This window comes from Xiphophorus maculatus, chromosome 3 (assembly GCF_002775205.1).
Source record: "Xiphophorus maculatus strain JP 163 A chromosome 3, X_maculatus-5.0-male, whole genome shotgun sequence".
Lineage (NCBI taxonomy): Eukaryota > Metazoa > Chordata > Actinopteri > Cyprinodontiformes > Poeciliidae > Xiphophorus > Xiphophorus maculatus.
The window spans coordinates 794,731-814,518 of record NC_036445.1 but is presented as its reverse complement, the minus strand read 5'-3'; the positions used below and the strand labels follow the sequence as shown (position 1 = coordinate 814,518).

General features: G+C 44.6%; 2 protein-coding genes across 5 annotated transcripts in view; both read right to left on the bottom strand.

Moving 5' to 3' along the window:
* tg (thyroglobulin) overlaps positions 1-6,087 on the bottom strand; it is a 22,325-nt gene extending 16,238 nt beyond the window's left edge. For both annotated transcript variants that reach the window (XM_023330169.1, XM_023330170.1), the window contains exons 1-10: positions 5,981-6,087; positions 5,259-5,367; positions 4,410-4,507; positions 3,793-3,945; positions 3,569-3,725; positions 2,851-2,957; positions 2,422-2,565; positions 2,065-2,250; positions 1,498-1,982; positions 1-223 (exon numbers count right to left, since the gene is read on the bottom strand). The exon at positions 1-223 is cut by the window's left edge and continues 159 nt beyond it. In XM_023330169.1, the coding sequence (XP_023185937.1) occupies positions 1-223; positions 1,498-1,982; positions 2,065-2,250; positions 2,422-2,565; positions 2,851-2,957; positions 3,569-3,725; positions 3,793-3,945; positions 4,410-4,507; positions 5,259-5,367; positions 5,981-6,053 (1,735 nt within the window). In that variant the 5' untranslated portion in view covers positions 6,054-6,087. The remainder of the gene's footprint in view (positions 224-1,497; positions 1,983-2,064; positions 2,251-2,421; positions 2,566-2,850; positions 2,958-3,568; positions 3,726-3,792; positions 3,946-4,409; positions 4,508-5,258; positions 5,368-5,980) is intronic.
* Positions 6,088-8,811: 2,724 nt separating this feature from the next.
* LOC102219605 (collagen alpha-6(VI) chain-like) overlaps positions 8,812-19,788 on the bottom strand; it is a 42,739-nt gene continuing 31,762 nt past the window's right edge. For 2 of the 3 annotated variants that reach the window (XM_023330167.1, XM_023330165.1), the window contains 13 exons: positions 19,326-19,376; positions 19,218-19,253; positions 19,087-19,149; positions 18,947-19,009; positions 18,833-18,868; positions 18,730-18,766; positions 18,640-18,651; positions 16,737-17,230; positions 14,701-14,785; positions 13,672-14,310; positions 13,522-13,600; positions 13,054-13,157; positions 8,812-9,811 (listed from right to left, as the gene is read on the bottom strand). In XM_023330167.1, the coding sequence (XP_023185935.1) occupies positions 9,639-9,811; positions 13,054-13,157; positions 13,522-13,600; positions 13,672-14,310; positions 14,701-14,785; positions 16,737-17,230; positions 18,640-18,651; positions 18,730-18,766; positions 18,833-18,868; positions 18,947-19,009; positions 19,087-19,149; positions 19,218-19,253; positions 19,326-19,376 (1,872 nt within the window). In that variant the 3' untranslated portion in view covers positions 8,812-9,638. Of the gene's footprint in view, positions 9,876-13,053; positions 13,158-13,521; positions 13,601-13,671; positions 14,311-14,700; positions 14,786-16,736; positions 17,231-18,639; positions 18,652-18,729; positions 18,767-18,832; positions 18,869-18,946; positions 19,010-19,086; positions 19,150-19,217; positions 19,254-19,325; positions 19,377-19,788 lie in introns of all 3 variants that reach the window. The other variant, XM_023330166.1, reaches the window with a different exon arrangement.

The following is a 19,788-nucleotide window of genomic DNA, read 5'->3' as shown; positions in this document are numbered from 1 at the left end:
TCATGGCCGTGGCTCTCGCCGTCTCGCAGCTGGTCGGGCAGCGCGCCGGCCGGCCTGCGGTCCGGGACCCCGGCGCCTCCTGACCCTGCGGGTCGACGCACCAGCACTCTGCGTCCCGACACTGGACCGGCTGGTAGCCTCCGCTGGGCGAGCAGCGGGGGACGAAGAGGGACGAAGAGTCGTCCTCTTCCTCAGAGCAGGACCTCAGAACTTCATCCAGAACCTGAAACGGGACGGTTAGTTACTCCTGAAGTCTGCTCAGTGGAACCCGAGTTTAAGGTTCTGACCCAACTGCCCAACAAATCACACTGCCTGGCGTCTACTGTTGAGGAAAGGAGGGAATCGCCATGGCAACCAGTGATCAACCCGCTTTGGGTCAGAGCTGATGTATTAGCTGTGCCTAACACTACGGCGCTAATCAGAACAGTTTCACTAACACTAAAGAGCTAAAAAGCTAAAGAGCTACAGAAGCCTGGTAATTAGCTGAAGCTAATGCTAAATCGCTAGCTTAAACTACATTGATATCCACTATATGCAGATAACACAACATGAGAGAGGAAAGGAAGCGGAACTACTGATTAAACTCTTCAAAACAAGAGCATCAAAATAAACGTCTCACTACTTGAAAAACTCTCAACAGCCGATAACTTTAAAACTTCAACAAAGATGCTAAAATTTATGCTTACATTTTAATTTAGGGAAAGCTAAGAGCGCTAAACATTTTCAAAGTTAGCAAAAGCGCTCAGCTGAAAGTTAGCTCTGCTAGCAGCGGATTAGCAGATGTATGAACCTGTTGGAGAATTGAAAGGTGGCTAAACTCTTAAATATACAGATAAATATAAAGAAATAACGAACAGAGACGTGATTCTTGCTGCTGGCCACAAAGATTTCTTACATTCTTCCACAGATTCGTCTTACAGCTTCATCAGTACAAAAACCAAAAATCTGCCATATTCTTAACATCACCTTTTTTATACAATCTCATCTGTACCGATGTGAGTGGGAAAGTTTCGACCAATAGCAAAACTGCCCTGGATTTACGGATCCTGGCCGCCACTGGACTGAGTGTTGGATTCCCTAGAAAATATTCAGGACCTCTTGACCTCAACATCTGCTCCACTTCAGAATTGCTGAATAAACCAAATCATCACAAATTGTTCTTATCTGTCCAAACAGCTTCCCTTCCCAAGTCCTATTTGGTCCAACTTTGTGCTTCGCATTAAAGGGAAGGTTGGGAGTCGGGTCCGTTTGACCCAGAGAGGCGCCAACAATCCTCTCGCAAAATCAACAAATAGTATTTCCTCTCTCACAAACCCAAAAGGGTCTGACCCGTTCTATATGATGTACTGTACCGAAAGGGGGAATCGCCATGGCAACCAGTGATCAGCACGCTTTGGGTCAGAGCTGATGTATTGGACTCATTGCGGTCAGAACTCTTTTTGTTAAATGTTGGTGTTTAGCGGCTTGTTTGGGTTTTAACAGGTTCTGATGTCAGACCTGCTGCAGGGACCCAGAGGGGGCGCCACTGAGACCCATCAGTGTTTGCCTCAGAGCGGACAGGAAGGCGGGATCTTCCAGGGCCCGGCTCACGGACCGGACCAGGTCCCGGTTCTCCTGCAGGCTCTGAGCGGACAGCTGGTCCAAACCCACGGCTCCTCGAGGTCCCAGGACCCCGGTGTAGTTAAAGGCCGCCGCGTTCTGCAGGAACTTCCCTCCAAACAGGTTCTCCTGGAGGCGCCGGGCCGGGGAGCGGGTCAGCGCCTCCAGAGCTCCGCCCACTGAGGGGAAGAGACCCTGCAGAACTTCGACCAGCCGGGCCAGGAAGGAGGTCGGGTCCGAATACCCCAGAACTCTGAGAGGACGCAGGAGGGACACACAGGAAACTGCTGAACCAGAGGACGCCCGAGGGGGGCGGACCGGACCCGAGAACAGCCGGGACAGAGCCAGACGGCGCCGGGCGGGGCAGTCGGCTGGACCAGAACCTGGAGGCGGAGTTAGAGGAGAATCAGTTCTCCTTTTGGACCGAGAGCAGCAGCCGACCAAACCGACGCGGCTCATCCTCACCACAGACCAGGCCGTCTCCGGGCCGCCGCGGCCCAGTAAGCTGCCTCCCTGTGGGGTCCACGCACCAGCACAGCGCCCCCTGCTGGCACTGCTTCGGACTGAACCGGCCGCCAGCTTCACAGGACGGGACGAAGACGCTGGACGAGTCCAGGGCCGCCCGGCGCTCCTCCTCACAGGGAGTCGGACCTGGTGGGGGCAGGACAGATCTGAGACCTGCTGGAACTGGGTCAGAACCGGTTCTGACAAGTAAAAACTGGTTCAAAACCAGTTCAAACTGGTTCACACTGGTTCAGACCAGTTCTAATAAAAAGTTAATTCCAGCACAAAGTTCATGTGGATATTTTTAAGTCTGTTTACATCTGAAGTGTCCGGTGAGGGCGAGACGAACTCCCAGCATCCTCCTCTGCAGGACTCTGTAGATGTTGGTCTGAGCGAAGGAGCGAGCCGAGCGGGAACCGGAGAACGCCGAGTCGTACACCTCAGACATGAGCAGCTCCACACCTGGACAGGAAGTCACACCTGCATCGTTACGTCCTCTAAACTTTTTCTATCTGGTCGACCTGGAGCCACAGACGTCCTGCTGGAACATCCAACCGGGTCCAGGTTCCGCCCATCTGGGCCCCACAGACCCGCTCAGACGAACAGAAACTCCTGGAGAAACAGCGTCACTGTCCAGAGCAAATACTGAGCCTCCAGCTCAATACTTAGCTTGATAACCAAATATTGAAAATGGAAGGAGCTAAATGGTTGAACCTGGGTCCAGAACCAGAACCCGGGTCGGCTCACCTGTCCCCTGCAGCTCCCTGCCGCGGCCGTCTGAGCAGAAGCAGTACGAGGAGACGAGCGGGAAAAACTTCCTGAAATTCCTGAAGGTGTCGAACGCTTCTGGAGAGCTGGAGCAAAAAGCAGAAGATTGAACTCTGCAGACACTCAGGTGAGGACGGACAGGTAGGCAGGCAACCCAGAACTACTCTAAGCAGCAACAGGCTTTCACTCAGTAAAAGGAAAAAGTATCCGTCCCAGAAATTACTCAAGAGTAAAAAAGTATTTGGTAAAAAGTCGACTGAGTACCGAGTTACTGATCCAATTATCAGTTACCATTTAATATTTAAAATAGATCATCAGATGAACCAAAATACAAAGTTAAGTGGAAAGTTATGTTTCTAAAAGGTGAAAATGACAATAACTCATAAAAGTAACGAAAAATAACAAAATCAGGCAAAATGAAATGTTTCCAGTAAAAAACTTGAACACAAACTGCAGGTGTGAATCTGAGTCTGGTGGATTTTCTGATTGTTTTTCATTCAGGGGAAAAAAATACAGAAATTTTACTGAAGTAAAAGTAAAAAGTACAGCGTAGCAAAAATAATCATAAAAGTACATTTTTCAAAAAAGTTACTCTGGTAAATGTAACTAGTTACTACAAACTCTGGGTGAGGACAGACAGGCAGGGTTGGGTAGTAACCAGGTGAGGACAGGTGAGGACGTCCAGGTGAGCCGTTACCTGCTGAAGGCCAGCAGCAGGTCCAGCTCCGTTCTGTCGGTCGTGTTGATGAATTTACACTGAACGGGCAGGAAGCTGCCGTCCGCGGCGCACTGAGGCGGCGAGGAGGCCGAGGAGTGAAGCAGTCGCCTGGACCTCACCTCGCAGCTGCTGGGACCTAAAGGTCAAAGGTTGCAGTGAGTCAGGGCCGCAGCAGGATGAAGGGTTCTGTTGCGGATACGCACAGCGGCGCGGCCTGCCGGCCTGTCTGGTGCCATACAGCTCCATGCCGTCCTGGTCCACGCACCAACAGCGCCCCCTGGAGTCGCACTGCACCGGCTCAAACAGACCAGAGGGGGCGCACCGCAGCAGCGACTGCAGCTGGCAGGGGGTCGGACCTGGAACCAGACAGCTTCAGAATCTTCCTCCAGAAAGACAAACTAAAGAGCTAAGCGTCGCGTCATCAGATCAGAGGGAGCAGCGCTACCTCAGGTTTAGCTCCTTTCCTGTTGCCATAGTAACAAAACCAAACCAGCTCAATCTTAGGATGTTTTTTTATGAAATTCACAAAACTGAAGCCAGTTGTTTTGTTTCTGGATTATTGTTGTTTTGACGTGATATTTGGGGGCCTGTCCGGGATCAAACCCGCAACCTTTAATACCTTAAACATCAGACTTTAACCTTTTAAAGGCTTCGATCAGCTGTTGAGTCCATGTTTCATTTCATCTGGACTTTTATGTTAAAACATTTCAACCAAAGCTCAGATTCATTCTGCCTCTTGAACCAAGACTTTGAGTTTCCTGAAGTGAATCAAAATGCAACAAGAAACATTATAATTGTCATTTTGTGGGTTTTTACTCACAGTGAGGAATGGAGTTGTTGGTTCGAGTCCCGGTGACCTCCTGACCTTCAGAGTCAACACACCAGCACTCCTGACTCCGCCCACCGCACTGCACGGACCTGGAGGGAGGAAACCTCACACCGTTAAAACCAAACAGAAACTGGATGAAAGTTATTAAACATCGGAGCAGAATAAAAACTCAAATCTGTTTTTTAAATATGCAGAAGTTCTGCTTGGTGACGCCTGTAAAATTACCAGCAATAATTTGGGTCATTTAGCCTGAATAAGAGAAAAAAAGGATCATTTTCAGTCTAATTTTCTCCATGTTATTTAATTTATGGACGTGACAGTTTCTAGCTAAATATTTTGCTTTTTAGCTTGAAATATGCTGAATATGTAAATATGAAGTTAGCAAGCTAAATCTTTACCTGATTAAACATTAACGACCAAGCTAAATGTTGAGTGCAGAAATGTAATATTTAACTTGATAGCTAAACATTTAGGCTAGAGCTAAATATTGAGTTAGCAAGCTAAATGTCTAGCTAAGAGGTAAATATTTAGTTCAACACAAAAATATGGAGCTAACAACTAAATATTTAGTTTGAAAGTGAAAATTTTAACTTTATGCTATTTTGTCAGCAAGCTAACTTTTGAATGTACAAGCTAAACATTTAGCTCGAAGCTACATATTTAGCTTGCTAACTCAATTTTAATAATTGATTTAAAATTCGGTGACATTTATAAATGACAAACATGGTGGAAATATGGGTGAAAATTAAAGCTGTTAACTTTAAACAATTTTTTAAAATGTCATCTCATGTATTTCACCCAGAGAAGCGGGAAGAGATGAAGATGTTGCGCTGCAGATACCTGAAGCTGCCGTCCTCCAAACAGTGAGGAACCTCTTCCTGTTTGGTTCCCACGGCAACGCTCCGCAGTATCTCACATCTGCTCAGCGCCTCCGACTCCAGCTGGTACTCTGACAGCGAAAAGCACCGACATGCTGGATCCACTCAACTTACTGATCATGACTGAACCCGAGCAGATAAACCAGAACCTGCGGCTGAAAACACAGTTTTGCGCTGAGCAAGCTCACTGGTACGGAGCTAAATTAGGGCCATAAAGTTTGGTCAAAAGGAAAAAAAAATAAAACTGAAACAAAAAAGATGTGAAACTGAAATATATATTTTTAAATGAAAATAAAGATTTGAAAGTGGAAAAAAGAATGTTAAACTGAAAAAATGTTCAAAACTACTTTTCAGGTTCACTGTTTTATTTTTTCAGTTTCTTTTTCTTGTTGTTTTGAACAAACTTTAAGGCTCTGATGTAGCTCCATACAATGACCGTCAATATTCCAGACAATCAGAAGCTGAAGAAGCCGGTTTCTCTCTGAAATCAGGGATGTTTGGGTGAAAACTGGAGAGAGGATAAATATGTTGCTGCTGATCAGATAAAAAACATAAATATGATGGAAATTCAACTCATTTTTATAGATTAAAAAACTGTAATTTAAACACGATCATTCAACTGGTTTCTTTCTTTGCGAACAAACCAACCTGATGAACCAGAACCAGACAGACGGGTGTGCTCACCTGAAGCCCTCCCGTCCAGCAGGGCGGCGCCACAGAGCAGGATCCACACCGTGCAGAGCAGCCCGGCCATCATCTCTGTGTGCTTCACCGCAGATATGCTGCTTATAAACCCGAACACCTGCTGAGTCACCGAACCAACGGGACATCTTCATCCCTCCTCCTCCTCCTCCTCCTCACCTGGCCGCTCAGGTGGAGCCACAGCTCCTTGGCCACGGCTGAGGGGGCGGGGTGACAGGCTGAGCAGCGCTCTGATTGGATGAAAGCCTCTCTGGAGCTCCTAGAGTTCAGGTTCACAGGCGGATCAAGAGTCTGAGTCAGCAGGTTTACGGAGATCCAGCGTCACGACCTGGAAGAGACGGAGAAAGAAAAACAACGTGCAGAAACTGCTGGAAAACAGGATCAGTCATTTATTCAGCTGCTCAAGATCAGAAACACATTTCAAACCAGATTCATTACTGCAGAGATCTGAAGTCCTCATAACTTTCAGTCATTAAATAAACATAATTAACTATAAAATACTAAACTGTTGCATCAGAAGCAGCTGCAGTTCAAAGTTCACAACTCAGACACAGAAACTGGGAAAGTTAAAGGAGATTGGATTTTTTATACATCTCGACTTTTCAGGCATCCCGTAGAAGCAGCAGGCCTCAAACGCTGCAGCGTGTTTGACTTTCAGCCATTTGACTTTTCTAACTAAGGTCCATTTCTACAATGTGAGGAATAAATGCACCTTATGGGGCCCAAAGGTTGGGCCCCATACGTTTTTAACACAAGTTTCAGACCAAATGGGAAGATTTCTGAATTAAAAGCTCCATCAATTTTCTGCAGGTAAATCTATAAAGCCAATAACAAACTCATACGGTATTTTAAAAGTCAAAATGTACATTTCACTTTAAACTGACAGAAGAAGAGCTGCTGAAAAGTCGTTTCTGACTTTGAGCTCTCATTCATTTTGCAACATTTTTCTGTTGGATAATAAATTAAGGACAAACAACATCTGAAGATCCGACTCTTTTTAGTGATCGGAGCCCAAAGAGCCGGTTCTCTAGCGAGCCAGATTCCCCACGCTGCCCCGAGCCCGTCCGGTTCCCCAGCTCCGACCGGAACCAGAAAACCTCACCTGCACACAGAGACCCCACCTGCAGGAAAACAAAACTGAGCTTAGAGTTTTCGATTCGCAGACGAAACATTGGCTAAAACAAAAACAACTGATTTATACTGAACTACAATGTTATGGAGAATTAGGTTTTTTTTTACCCTCCAGGGTCTTTTTGTGGCTCTAGTGCCCCTTAAATGACAGCAGGCTGACAGGAAACAGGGAAGACATGCGGCAAATGTCGTCGGGTCCGGGAGTCGAACCCGCGACGGCGTCGAGGACTGAAGGCCTCCAAATACGGGTCGCGCTAATCACTACGCCACCACGGCACGCCTGAGAATTAGCTTTTTATGTTTTTCTTGTTTATAGTCGCAGACATTCTGTGTATACGACAGGAATTTATAACTTTTGATATTATCGTCTTTAAATAAAGCTACAACCAAGAAATTAATTTTGTACCGAGGTTAGAAAACCTCTGCACAAAACAACAGTTTCTGATTTCCCCACATGTAGCATCATTTAACGTCCTTCATTAAATAAAACTGAACTGGACTGAAGCCCATTCTGTCCACACTGGAACTGAAACTGCTTCTCGTCTGATTTTCCTACCGTAGCACCGACAGATGTTACGTACGGAAGAGGATTAGGGCCACTAAAAAATACAATTCTGTGTAGTCAGAGTATAATTTAAACAGAATAACAAAAAATAAAGATAAAAGGTTTTTTGCTAGACTGCCAATTAAAAACATCTAGTAAATGTGGCGTGTTCAGTAATGATGCCTGAGGAAAGAGCAGAATAAATAAATGTTTCCCACAGGGTAGACATATTGTTCAGTCTGATAACACGTTTAATTAATCTAATCTAATCTGAGATCATTATAAAAACTACTTTTTTGTCCACCAGGGGGCAGATTGACTGTAGCTACTGGCTAACAGTCTAGTGCAGGGTCTCAAACTCCAGTCCTGGAGGCCCGCAGTCCTGCAACCTTTAGATGAGCCTCTGCTGCAGCACCTGAACAGAATAATCAGGTCATTAAGGTTCTGGAGAACCGACCCACACCAGGAGGAGGTGATGAAGCCGTTCCATTCCAGTGTTTTGTTCCTGTGGCTCATCTGAAAACTGCAGGACAGAAACTGGAGGACTGGAGTTTGAGACGCCTGAATTACACAATATTCTACTTATTTAGCTAAATTATAGCAATTACTCATTGAGAATTATAACATTGTTTATGAAAATAGGTCATCTGATCAAGTAGTATTTTAATCAAAAAAATAAAAATGTTAGACTGTTGATTTTATGAATAATCTGGACGCATGTGTAAAAGAGCATCAGTGACGGTTGGACTGGTTCTGATGTTCAGCCCGAATCTGGTTTTATATGCTGTCAAACCAAGAAAGGACTCATTCAGTCTAATTCCATTTTGATTTGGATCAAATTATCTAAACATGTGACCCAGGTTCATGAGGCAGAATCTGGTGACATGTGGGCTGCAGGGGGCGCCGCGGAGCTTAACTGAGGTGAAAACAACACATGGATAAAATCTGCTTATTTGCTTTAATGTGTCTTCATGTTTCTATAAAACATTTTAACTCCAAACGACAACACAAAACTTTTAGAGTTTTTATTTATGAGCAGCAACTCACTGAAACGCCGTTCACCTGATTGGCTGCTGCTGGACTAATGACGGCACTCCACACTTTTCAGACTTTTAGAAATAAAAACACACTGAAAGCCTTGAGTTTTGTTCTTATTTTTTATTATTTCACAGTTAGCATTACGTTGTGTTGGTTATCATGTAAAACCTGCTGAATCTGGTTGCTTCAAAACAAAACGGAGGAAAGTTCAAGAGGTATGAAAACTTTTGGGACGTTATGTGCTTCAGATACAAAAAACTGAAACAGATCGATTTCCTGTTTCAGAAATATGGAAGAAACGTCTTTTAAAACCAAACTATGATCAACACAAACTGAACAGTCCAACAATCAACTGTGGCTGAAACGATGAATCGATTATTACCAACTCAGTAATCGATTTATCGTTAACAAACAGACTCTAAAGAGGCAATTTGATGAAAAAAAAACAACAAACCGTACAAAATACATAAAAACATTAAAAATTTAAGATAAAAACAACTTTGTCAAGATGTTTTACTCAATACTGGCATTTTTTAAAATTCACCCAACTCAAATTCACAACTACGTTTATTTTCTTTCTCAAAAACGAATCCAGTTGCTTATTTAATCGTTTAATGCTAAAATCGTTTAGCTGAATGGAAAATCTGCAGAATTTTAAACACAAGAAAAAAAAGAGGAAAAATTGATCGATTGCTAAAATAATTATTCCAGAAAACAGAAACAAAAATTCTTTGGGTCAAATTTTCTAGACATTAAAACGTGGACTTTAGGTATAGTTAAAGTATTTTATTACACAGGATGGAATCTGTAATGTTTGGAGCTGCAGTGAAAACAGAACCGCCTTCTTGTGGTTCTGGTCTGGTGATAACACCCAACCAGAACCTGATCACCACCTGTCCGGAACCCGACCGGAACCCGACCGGAACCTTAGCTCTTCGTCACGCACATTTCCTCGCACCGCTCGCGGGTCCGGAAGCGGTTCTGGTTGCCGCCGCAGCCGTTGTACAAGAAAAGGGCGCAGCGGCCGGTCCGGGCGTCGTGGTACCAGAGAACGGACGGCTTCCTGCAGCCGCCGCTGTTCTTAGCAAGGAGACAGACGTCTGCACAGAGGTTAGAGGTCAGCTTCTGGAGGGAACCCACTTTACAAACCAACAGGCAATGCTGCTAAACATGAAAAGAAATAATTTTTATTCACTGTTTAATAATTATTACATCCATTCAGCAAAAATGTCTCATATCTACAGACTTGAGTTTGTTTTACTTCTATTCATGTAAGATGTTTGTTAAAAGTTTCGGTTTTTAAAATTATTGATCTGCTTTGTGGGATTTTTTAAACTTTTCTGGGTAAAACTTTATTTGATGGGTTTTGAATAACACTGTCATAACACCGTCATAAACATGTCATAAATATTCATGAAGACTTACTCATGTTTATGACGGTGTTATGACATGTTTATGACGGTGTTATGACAGTTTATGACGGTGTTATGACATGTTTATGACATGTTTATGATGGTCTTATGACATGTTTATGACAGTGTTGTGACAGTTTGACATGTTTATGATGGTCTTATGACATGTTTATGACGGTGTTGTGACATGTTTATGACGGTGTTATGACAGTTTATGACGGTGTTATGACATGTTTATGACATGTTTATGACATGTTATGACAGTTTATGACCGTGTTGTGACATGTTTATGACGGTGTTATGACATGTTTATGACATGTTTATGACAGTTTATGACGGTGTTATGACATGTTTATGACGGTGTTATGACATGTTTATGACATGTTTATGATGGTCTTATGACATGTTTATGACGGTGTTATGACATGTTTATGACATGTTTATGATGGTCTTATGACATGTTTATGACAGTGTTGTGACAGTTTGACATGTTTATGATGGTCTTATGACATGTTTATGACGGTGTTATGACAGTTTATGACGGTGTTATGACATGTTTATGACGGTGTTATGACATGTTTATGACATGTTTATGATGGTCTTATGACATGTTTATGACAGTGTTGTGACAGTTTGACATGTTTATGATGGTCTTATGACATGTTTATGACAGTGTTGTGACAGTTTGACATGTTTATGATGGTCTTATGACATGTTTATGACGGTGTTGTGACATGTTTATGACGGTGTTGTGACATGTTTATGACGGTGTTATGACAGTTTATGACGGTGTTATGACATGTTTATGACGGTGTTATGACATGTTTATGACATGTTTATGATGGTCTTATGACATGTTTATGACAGTGTTGTGACAGGTTGACATGTTTATGATGGTCTTATGACATGTTTATGACGGTGTTGTGACATGTTTATGACGGTGTTATGACATGTTTATGACATGTTTATGATGGTCTTATGACATGTTTATGACGGTGTTATGACATGTTTATGACATGTTTATGACGGTGTTATGACATGTTTATGACAGTGTTATGACAGTTTGACATGTTTATGATGGTCTTATGACATGTTTATGACGGTGTTATGACATGTTTATGACATGTTTATGATGGTCTTATGACATGTTTATGACAGTGTTGTGACAGTTTATGACGGTGTTGACATGTTTATGACAGTGTTATGACAGTTTGACATGTTTATGATGGTCTTATGACATGTTTATGACGGTGTTGTGACATGTTTATGACGGTGTTATGACAGTTTATGACGGTGTTATGACATGTTTATGACGGTGTTATGACATGTTTATGACGGTGTTATGACATGTTTATGACGGTGTTATGACAGTTTATGACGGTGTTATGACATGTTTATGACGGTGTTATGACATGTTTATGACATGTTTATGATGGTCTTATGACATGTTTATGACAGTGTTGTGACAGTTTGACATGTTTATGATGGTCTTATGACATGTTTATGACGGTGTTGTGACATGTTTATGACGGTGTTATGACATGTTTATGACATGTTATGACAGTTTATGACCGTGTTGTGACATGTTTATGACAGTTTATGACGGTGTTATGACATGTTTATGACGGTGTTATGACATGTTTATGACGGTGTTATGACATGTTTATGACGGTGTTATGACATGTTTATGACATGTTTATGATGGTCTTATGACATGTTTATGATGGTGTTATGACATGTTTATGACATGTTTATGACGGTGTTATGACATGTTTATGACAGTGTTATGACAGTTTGACATGTTTATGATGGTCTTATGACATGTTTATGACGGTGTTATGACATGTTTATGACATGTTTATGATGGTCTTATGACATGTTTATGACAGTGTTGTGACAGTTTATGACGGTGTTGACATGTTTATGACAGTGTTATGACAGTTTGACATGTTTATGATGGTCTTATGACATGTTTATGACGGTGTTATGACATGTTTATGACGGTGTTGACATGTTTATGACATGTTTATGACGGTCTTATGACATGTTTATGACAGTGTTGTGACAGTTTATGACGGTGTTGACATGTTTATGACGGTGTTGTGACAGTTTATGACGGTGTTGACATGTTTGACGGTGTTGTGACAGTTTATGACGGTGTTGTGACATGTTTATGACAGTGTTATGACATGTTTATGACATGTTTATGATGTGTTGTGACATGTTTATGACGTGTTATGACCTGTTTATGACATATTTATGACCTGTTTATGACAGTGTTATGACATGTTTATGACAGTGTTATGACATGTTTATGACAGTGTTATGACGTGTTATGACATGTTTATGACGTGTTATGACATGTTTATGACGTGTTTATGAGTGTTATGACATGTTTATGACATATTTATGACCTGTTTATGACAGTGTTATGACATGTTTATGACAGTGTTATGACATGTTTATGACGTGTTATGACATGTTTATGACGTGTTTATGACAGTGTTATGACATGTTTATGACATGTTTATGACGTGTTATGACATGTTTATGACGTGTTTATGACAGTGTTATGACATGTTTATGACATGTTTATGACGTGTTATGACATGTTTATGACGTGTTATGACATGTTTATGACGTGTTTATGACAGTGTTATGACATGTTTATGACATGTTTATGACGTGTTATGACATGTTTATGACGTGTTATGACATGTTTATGACGTGTTATGACAGTCTTATTCACAACCCGTCAAATAACGTTTTATCTATTATTGTGTTTTCTATAGATAATGGAAAACTTTTTATCACTATTTGTTCAAATTTATTGTGATGTTTTTAATTTAACTTTGGTTCCTAAATTATAATTTGTTTAAGATCAGAAATCGGTTCTGGACGGGTTCAGTGTTTCTGAGAATGCTCAGTACCTGCTGATCTTGAGGCTGAACTTTGACCTCTCCACGCAGCAGGGATGACCTCTTCCTGCTGACTTGACCTTCCAGCCTGGGGGTCATCAGCCAACGCTGTCTCTCTGGAGACAGACACACGAAGCTCACATTGGGAACACTGGGAGGACTGGGACCAGCTCATCAAAACCAAAGACTGGACAGCAGCAGGAGGTGTCACTCTGACAGGAATCTGGTGGAGTCCTCATAAAGCCACAACTTTATTCTGTGATTATTATGATTTTATTCTCATGTTATTAAAACGTGTGATGTCATCCTGATGTCACTGTGACTTAATTCTCATATTAATTTAGTTTTCTATATCCTCCATCATGGATGTGGAAGCAGAAAACGTTTTCTAACTCTGAACATAAAAACAGGTTTTTGTTTTTCTGTCATGAACATGTTGGTGGTTCTTCATCCTGCTGCTGAGGATGAAGAGGAAGTTACCCGGTCAGCAGGTCGTCTGCCTCGGTCCGCTGGCTGCAGGTCTCTCTGAGAGATGGAGGAGGATAAACGTTCAAACCTCCTGGAACAGAGAAACCAGCGTTAAAGCGCCGGGCTCATCCTGACTCTTCTTCTGCTGTTTTTGGCTCTTACTGTTGAGGGCGGACAGGAAGACCCTGAAGAAGCGCAGGACGTAGCCGCGCTCCTCGGCCTGCAGCCGGCCGACGTGGACCAGGTGCTGCCGGACCGGGAGGCCGGCCAGCTCCTCCACCTGCGTTCGGTCGTAGCGTCCGCCCACCGCCACCACGAACACGGCCACGCCGTCGCAGCGGGCCCTGAGGGCGGCACGGCGCAGCGCGGCGCCGTCCCGCCGGGCCGTTCGAGCCGCCACCACGGCCAGCAGCGCCCTCTTCCTGCGCGGCTGGCCGGCCTGCGGCGGCAGCGCCTCCTTCAGGGCCAAGTCCAGCGTCAGGTCCAGCGCCGAGGAGCCGCTCCGCTGCCGCGCCGTCTGCAGGTGGGTCTTCATCCCGTCCCGGTTCTGGTAGGTCTGCGGGCCGAACTCCAGCATGTCGCCCTGCAGCGCCGCCACCCGGGCCTGGGCACCGGGCCGGCGGGGCTGAGCGCTGACGGCCAGCTGCTCCACCACAGAGGCCAGCAGCAGTTGAGCGCCGGCGTACTGGTCCGCCTGGACCTCCCTGGAGCCGTCCAGAACCAGAGCCAGGTCCAGTTCGGCCTGCAGGGGGGCCGGCGGGTCCAGGATGAAGGAGCATTCTGAGGAGCGTCTGCAGGGGTCTGCAGGGACGGAGCGCACGCTTCAACAGGATGAAAGCTAACAGGCGGAGTCTGCGGCCCAAAATCTGACTTCAGTTTGTTCAGCTTAAAATGTCACCGACACGATAAAACATCTTTTACAAACACGAACATCTAAACTAAAGACTTAATCATAAATATTTGTCAGATTACTAAAGCTGCACAACGTTTCTGTTTTCAGTGACGCCGGCGCCATCTTGTGACGTAATGAGGGTAAAGCAAACCGTAGCTGAAGGCCGAGGACACAGAAGAGGAGGAAGATGAGAGGAGGAAGAAGGTGGAGTGATGAAGAGGAGGGAGCTGGTTCTACGGCGGCCATGTTTATTATCAGTAATAAAGCTGAAATGTGAGTTTCAGGCTGTGGCGTCTCACCGGAGCAGAGGACACACGTCCTGATCCGGTCCAGGTCCTGCTGTCTCCTCAGCAGAGCGAACACAGAGTTTCCCGAGTCGTCAGCCTGACAGGAGGAAACAGGAGCTGCAGTTATCTGCTGCTGACGTCTGAAACAAAACCCAAACTCTCCTAAACATCCAACGGCTTCAGACAGAAACAGGAAAAAGTTCAAGTGTTTAAACATCCACATTCATCAGCTCTGACATTAATGAGAGGAAACCGTAAGTCTGTTCAAACAGATTCTCTGATCCGCCAAGAAGAACCAAAGCAGAGCCCACAGAACGAAGAACGACAGAAAAAAGCAACAGCAGCTGGACTGGGCCGATTTCTCTCTTGATTTATTTGAGTAGGAAAATGAAGCAGATTTTACTGTTTAAAGCTGTAAATATAAACATGACATGTGAAGCAATGTGCAGATTAAAGAACAGATGTGAGATCATGTTAGCTTTAGCGGAGCTAACCATAAAACACAAACATCTGCAATAAAATCCTAGATCTGAGATTATAGATTTGATCTTGATTTATAGATCAGATTCCAGATTAAATGATGAATTCATTCACACAATAAAACGTTTTGATTTTATTTTATTATAAATATAAATATTTCACAATTTAATGAATTATTTGTGTATTTATTTGTAGTTTAAAAAATACGACACATTTAGGTAATTATCCTATAGATTTTTTATTTTGGTAATTTGAGTTTGGGTCATTTAAAATGTTTCTTTTTTCATTAAAGCTGCTGGCTGAACATAAAGACACAGCGAGGAGAGGAAACAGAACTGCTGCGTAAACAAGAGCATGAATATAAACATCTAATTTATTAAAAAATCCTAAACGTCGACACAAAACAGACACGTGAATTAGCACTTTAGAAAAATTACATTAGAGGAAGCTAAGTGTGCTAAACGTTTTCAAAGTTAGAAAAAGCTAAATTAGCTCAACTGCTAGCGGATTAGCAGAAGCTCAACAGATTCATCTCAGGTTTAATCTGGTTACTGTAGGAAACAAGTTTGTGTGAAAACACCAGGATGGAAACACATCAGCAGTGACCTGGGAAGGGTTCAAAGGTCATCGCTGAACCTGATCAGTTGCCAACCGTCCCGTTAAATATGGAAACGTTGCGTATTTGTTCCGTATTTCACACACACATATCAACAATAATGACCAAAATAAAACACAGGAAATATTACGGTCAGCTAAATTGTCGTGGCTACAGAACCGGACCGGACCAGACCGAAGCTGTTCTGGTTGCCTGGAGACGGACCTCAATCATCTCCGGAGGCTGAAATGGTCCAGAACATTTTATTACTGATTCAGTTTGAGCGTTTAGTACAATAATCAGTTTGATCATTTAATGTATAATAATATCAGCCAAAATAATACAAATGCTCATTTAAAGAACAAATCATACAAATAGATTAACACATAAATATTTCCCACTTTAATTCTTTATTTTGAAATGTTGATATATTTTATGAATTCAAATCTCTTATGTTGATACTCAGTGGTGGATTTTAATTTTACTTTAAGAATGAATTAAAAGTTATAGCGCTGTAAGGTTCTGCAACACGGACCTCTGCAAGTGGCTCTTTGGATCACTAATGTCAAATGATGAAATATTGCTGTGTTTTTGTTTCATTGTTTTCTAAGTGTTGCCATGGAAACACACTGACTTCCCTCTAAACCCAACTCCTTATTTCTATAAATATTTTGGTAAAACTCTTTATAACACCAGAATGTTCACATAACTTTCGTACTCTCGGCTGTGTGAGGATACATCCTGAATATTAAATCAGGTGTTGTGATAGTTACTCGGTAGTTTAAAGGTTAATTAAAGGTGTTTAAGGAGTTACTCTGACTAGACTAAAGTTTTGGATTCTCTAACCGACCTCTACGCCTGAACGCTGCTCACTTTTTAAAACCCTGCTGTAGAATAATGTCTCTGACTGCAGCGGACGTTTTGATTTGTTTTGATTTCTGAAAGGTGCCGACCCTACCAGAACCCGACCCACCTCCAGGGCCCGGCTGATCCTGGGCACGTTCCTCAGAGCGATGACGGCGGAAGCGACGTTCTGCGCCCGGAGCTCCATCACGGCGGTCAGAACATCGTCGGGGTCCTGCGTCTGGCCGCCGGTGAAGAACACGGCCACCTTCCGGGTCATCTTCCCGGGCCGGACCCGCTTGAAGACGTTCCGGCCCACGAACCGCATGGCGGCGCCGAGGTGGCGGCGCTCGGTGGTGCGCTCCCGGGCCAGGTTCTGCACCGCCTCCAGCAGCCGCGTCCTGCTGCGGCGCTCCTGCAGGCGGATCAGGTAGCGGCTGTGCCGGCTGAACGCCACCACCGACACCCGCGCGCCGGCCGGACAGTTGTTCTCCGCCATGTTGACGTCCTGCAGCAGGGAGAGGACGGCCCGCCGCTGGTCCTCGAAGTCCGCCGCCGTCACGTCCTCAGACATGTCCAGGGCGAAGACCAGCTCAGTGGGGACGGCGGGGCAGCGGGGCGGATCTGAGGGAGGGAGACGAACCTTAGACCCAACAGAACCACACTGGAGGAACCGTCTGGAGGACCAGAACCACAGCAGAACATCCTGCGGAAGACGAACAAACGATGAGGAGAAAGACGGACCAGACGGGGTTCTGCCCCAGAAACCCAGAGAACTGACCAGTTCATTCACACCAGCCCTGTTCAGTCCGCTTTACCCTAACTCCAGTCCGTCTGTCTAGTCAAAGTCCGGTTCGGTTGATGAGGTGTGAACACTAACTGACCTCTGACCTCTGGTCCTCCAAACCTCGGTCTGGGTTCGGTTTGAATGTGAACGCCAAGCGGACTGGAGACCGCTCCAAAAGCAGGAAGTGGACTACAGCACAGGGCATTCTGGGTAAATCCAACCAAAGCTAACCTGCTAGCCTAGCGCTAGCAGCAGAAATGGCTCCTGGTCTTTAGCCAAAGACTAAAGAGAAAATCTGACGCCTCCATCTTGTTTCCATCTGGTGAAACAGGAAGTTGCTCTCAGTGTCTTCAGAGGTTTTTGTGTCGTTTCCTTCAGTGGTTCTTGGTGCAGCGCCCCCACAGGCCAGGAGGGGAAAAGGTTGGTTTGGGTCAGAACCACAACAGCTGGAGGTGGAGCAGATGTTGGAGTTCTGGTTCTAACAGAACTGGGTCTACAGAGCCGTTCACCCAGACTCACTGCACATTATTCAGTGAGGATGTTGGAATGTTGGAATGTGTGTGTGGCTCGGTGTGTGTGGCGTCCACTTAGCTGGCTAGCATTGTCCGGGCAGCTGTTGTTTAGCCATGTTTCGGTGAAAAACATGACATTTGAGTCCATAATTCGTCTGTCACTCCTGATGGATAGTCGTAACTCGTCCATTTTATTAGCCAGAGAACGGAGATTGGTGAGGAAAATGCTGGGTAAAGGGAGCCGGTGTGGTGTTAGCTTACGATTATATACGAATATACCTAAAAATATTATAATATGCTTACTAACAAATACAAACCCTGGAAGGAGTGAAGGGATCAAAAAGGAATGAATGAATGAATGAATGAATGAATGAATGAATGAATGAATGAATGAATGAAGGACATGGAGGAGGAATTGGGGAAAGATATAAATCAAAGCAGTAAGGACAGAAGGAAATGAGAAGTAAAAAGGAAGGAGGGAAAATGAAAATAATGAAGTGAAGAAGAGAGAGAAGCGAAATCGTAGAGGAAAATAGGAAGGAGAGGAAGGAGTTCTGGTTCTGGTTCACATGCAGCGACTTGCTGTTTCCTTCAATAGAAAAGACGGATTATTGTAGTTTTTCTGTTTTTGCCTTTAGATGAAAATAATGAAACCGAGAAGCTGAATTTCCTCAGAGGAGAAACGTTTTTACTCACCGCTGCTGTTCTGGCTGACAACCGGCAGAGATACGTACCGTGGCAACAAGCTGTGGAGGAAGAGGAGGAGGTGAGAGAGGAAGGTTTTACAGGTTATCCTGGTTTTAGGTCCGTTCTGGTCCACCTACCACACTGGTCCCTGATGTAGGTGATCAACTCGCACTCCTGAAACGACACCAAGACGTTTAGATATCAGCCTGACAGCAGCTGCAGGATTTCAGGTGGATTTACAGTTTGTTCTGCGTTTCCAGGAACACCTGGCCGTCCCTGCAAACAGGAAGGTGAAAGGTAAGAGTTTGGTTTCCCACGGTAATGTCCAGACTGGCGAGGGAAGTTCGGACTCACTCTGCGTCCGGGGAATCCGGGCTCTCCGGGCTCGCCGAGCTCTCCGGTTCTGCCCGAGTTTCCCTGTGAAGCCAAACGGGTCGGCAGTTTTTAAAGCCAAATCTCAGGTTTCCTCTGAGAACGGTGGAGAACTCACTGACCTCACGACCTCGGCTCCCTCTCCCACCCGGAAATCCTTTGGTTCCTTTCTCTCCCTTCGGACCCTGAACACACAGAACACTGTGACCCGCCGGGCCTCCTGAACGGTACACCTGGTCGGGACCAGACTCACCGATGGACCGGGGTAACCAGGGAAACCATCAGACCCCTGAGGATTATAAAAGGTGAAATCAGCTGATCTGGTAGAAAACTTGAGGGTGACCTCTGAACTGGAGCTTACCTTTGCCCCTGTGGCTCCTGGGGGTCCTGCGCCGTCTCGCCCTTCCTCACCCTGAAAACACAGACAGGTGGAGCAGGAAACCCGCCCACTGCCACACCTGAACGCAGCAGAAACCCGGCAGGTTCTGCAGACCATCCCAGAGCACTTTAACTTCTCCTACATTTATTTCACTAACAGAAACCAGAAAAAGCTGCAGGTTTGAACTCTGCAGACTTCCCTCCTCGGGCGTCCGGTTCCGACCCAACCAGAACCCAGACAACCCGACGTCGATGTGAAAGATTACAAATAAGATTCCTGAAGAAAATGAGGCCAGAAATCATCGGGGTTCTGGTTGAACCGGACCCGGACTGTAGGCTGTTTGTGGAACTACAAAATAACAACAATCAGAGAAAAACAGGATCCAGTTTTCAGTCAATTAATTCAGTTGAACCACAGGAGTCAGTTTGTCACAGTTTCAAACTAA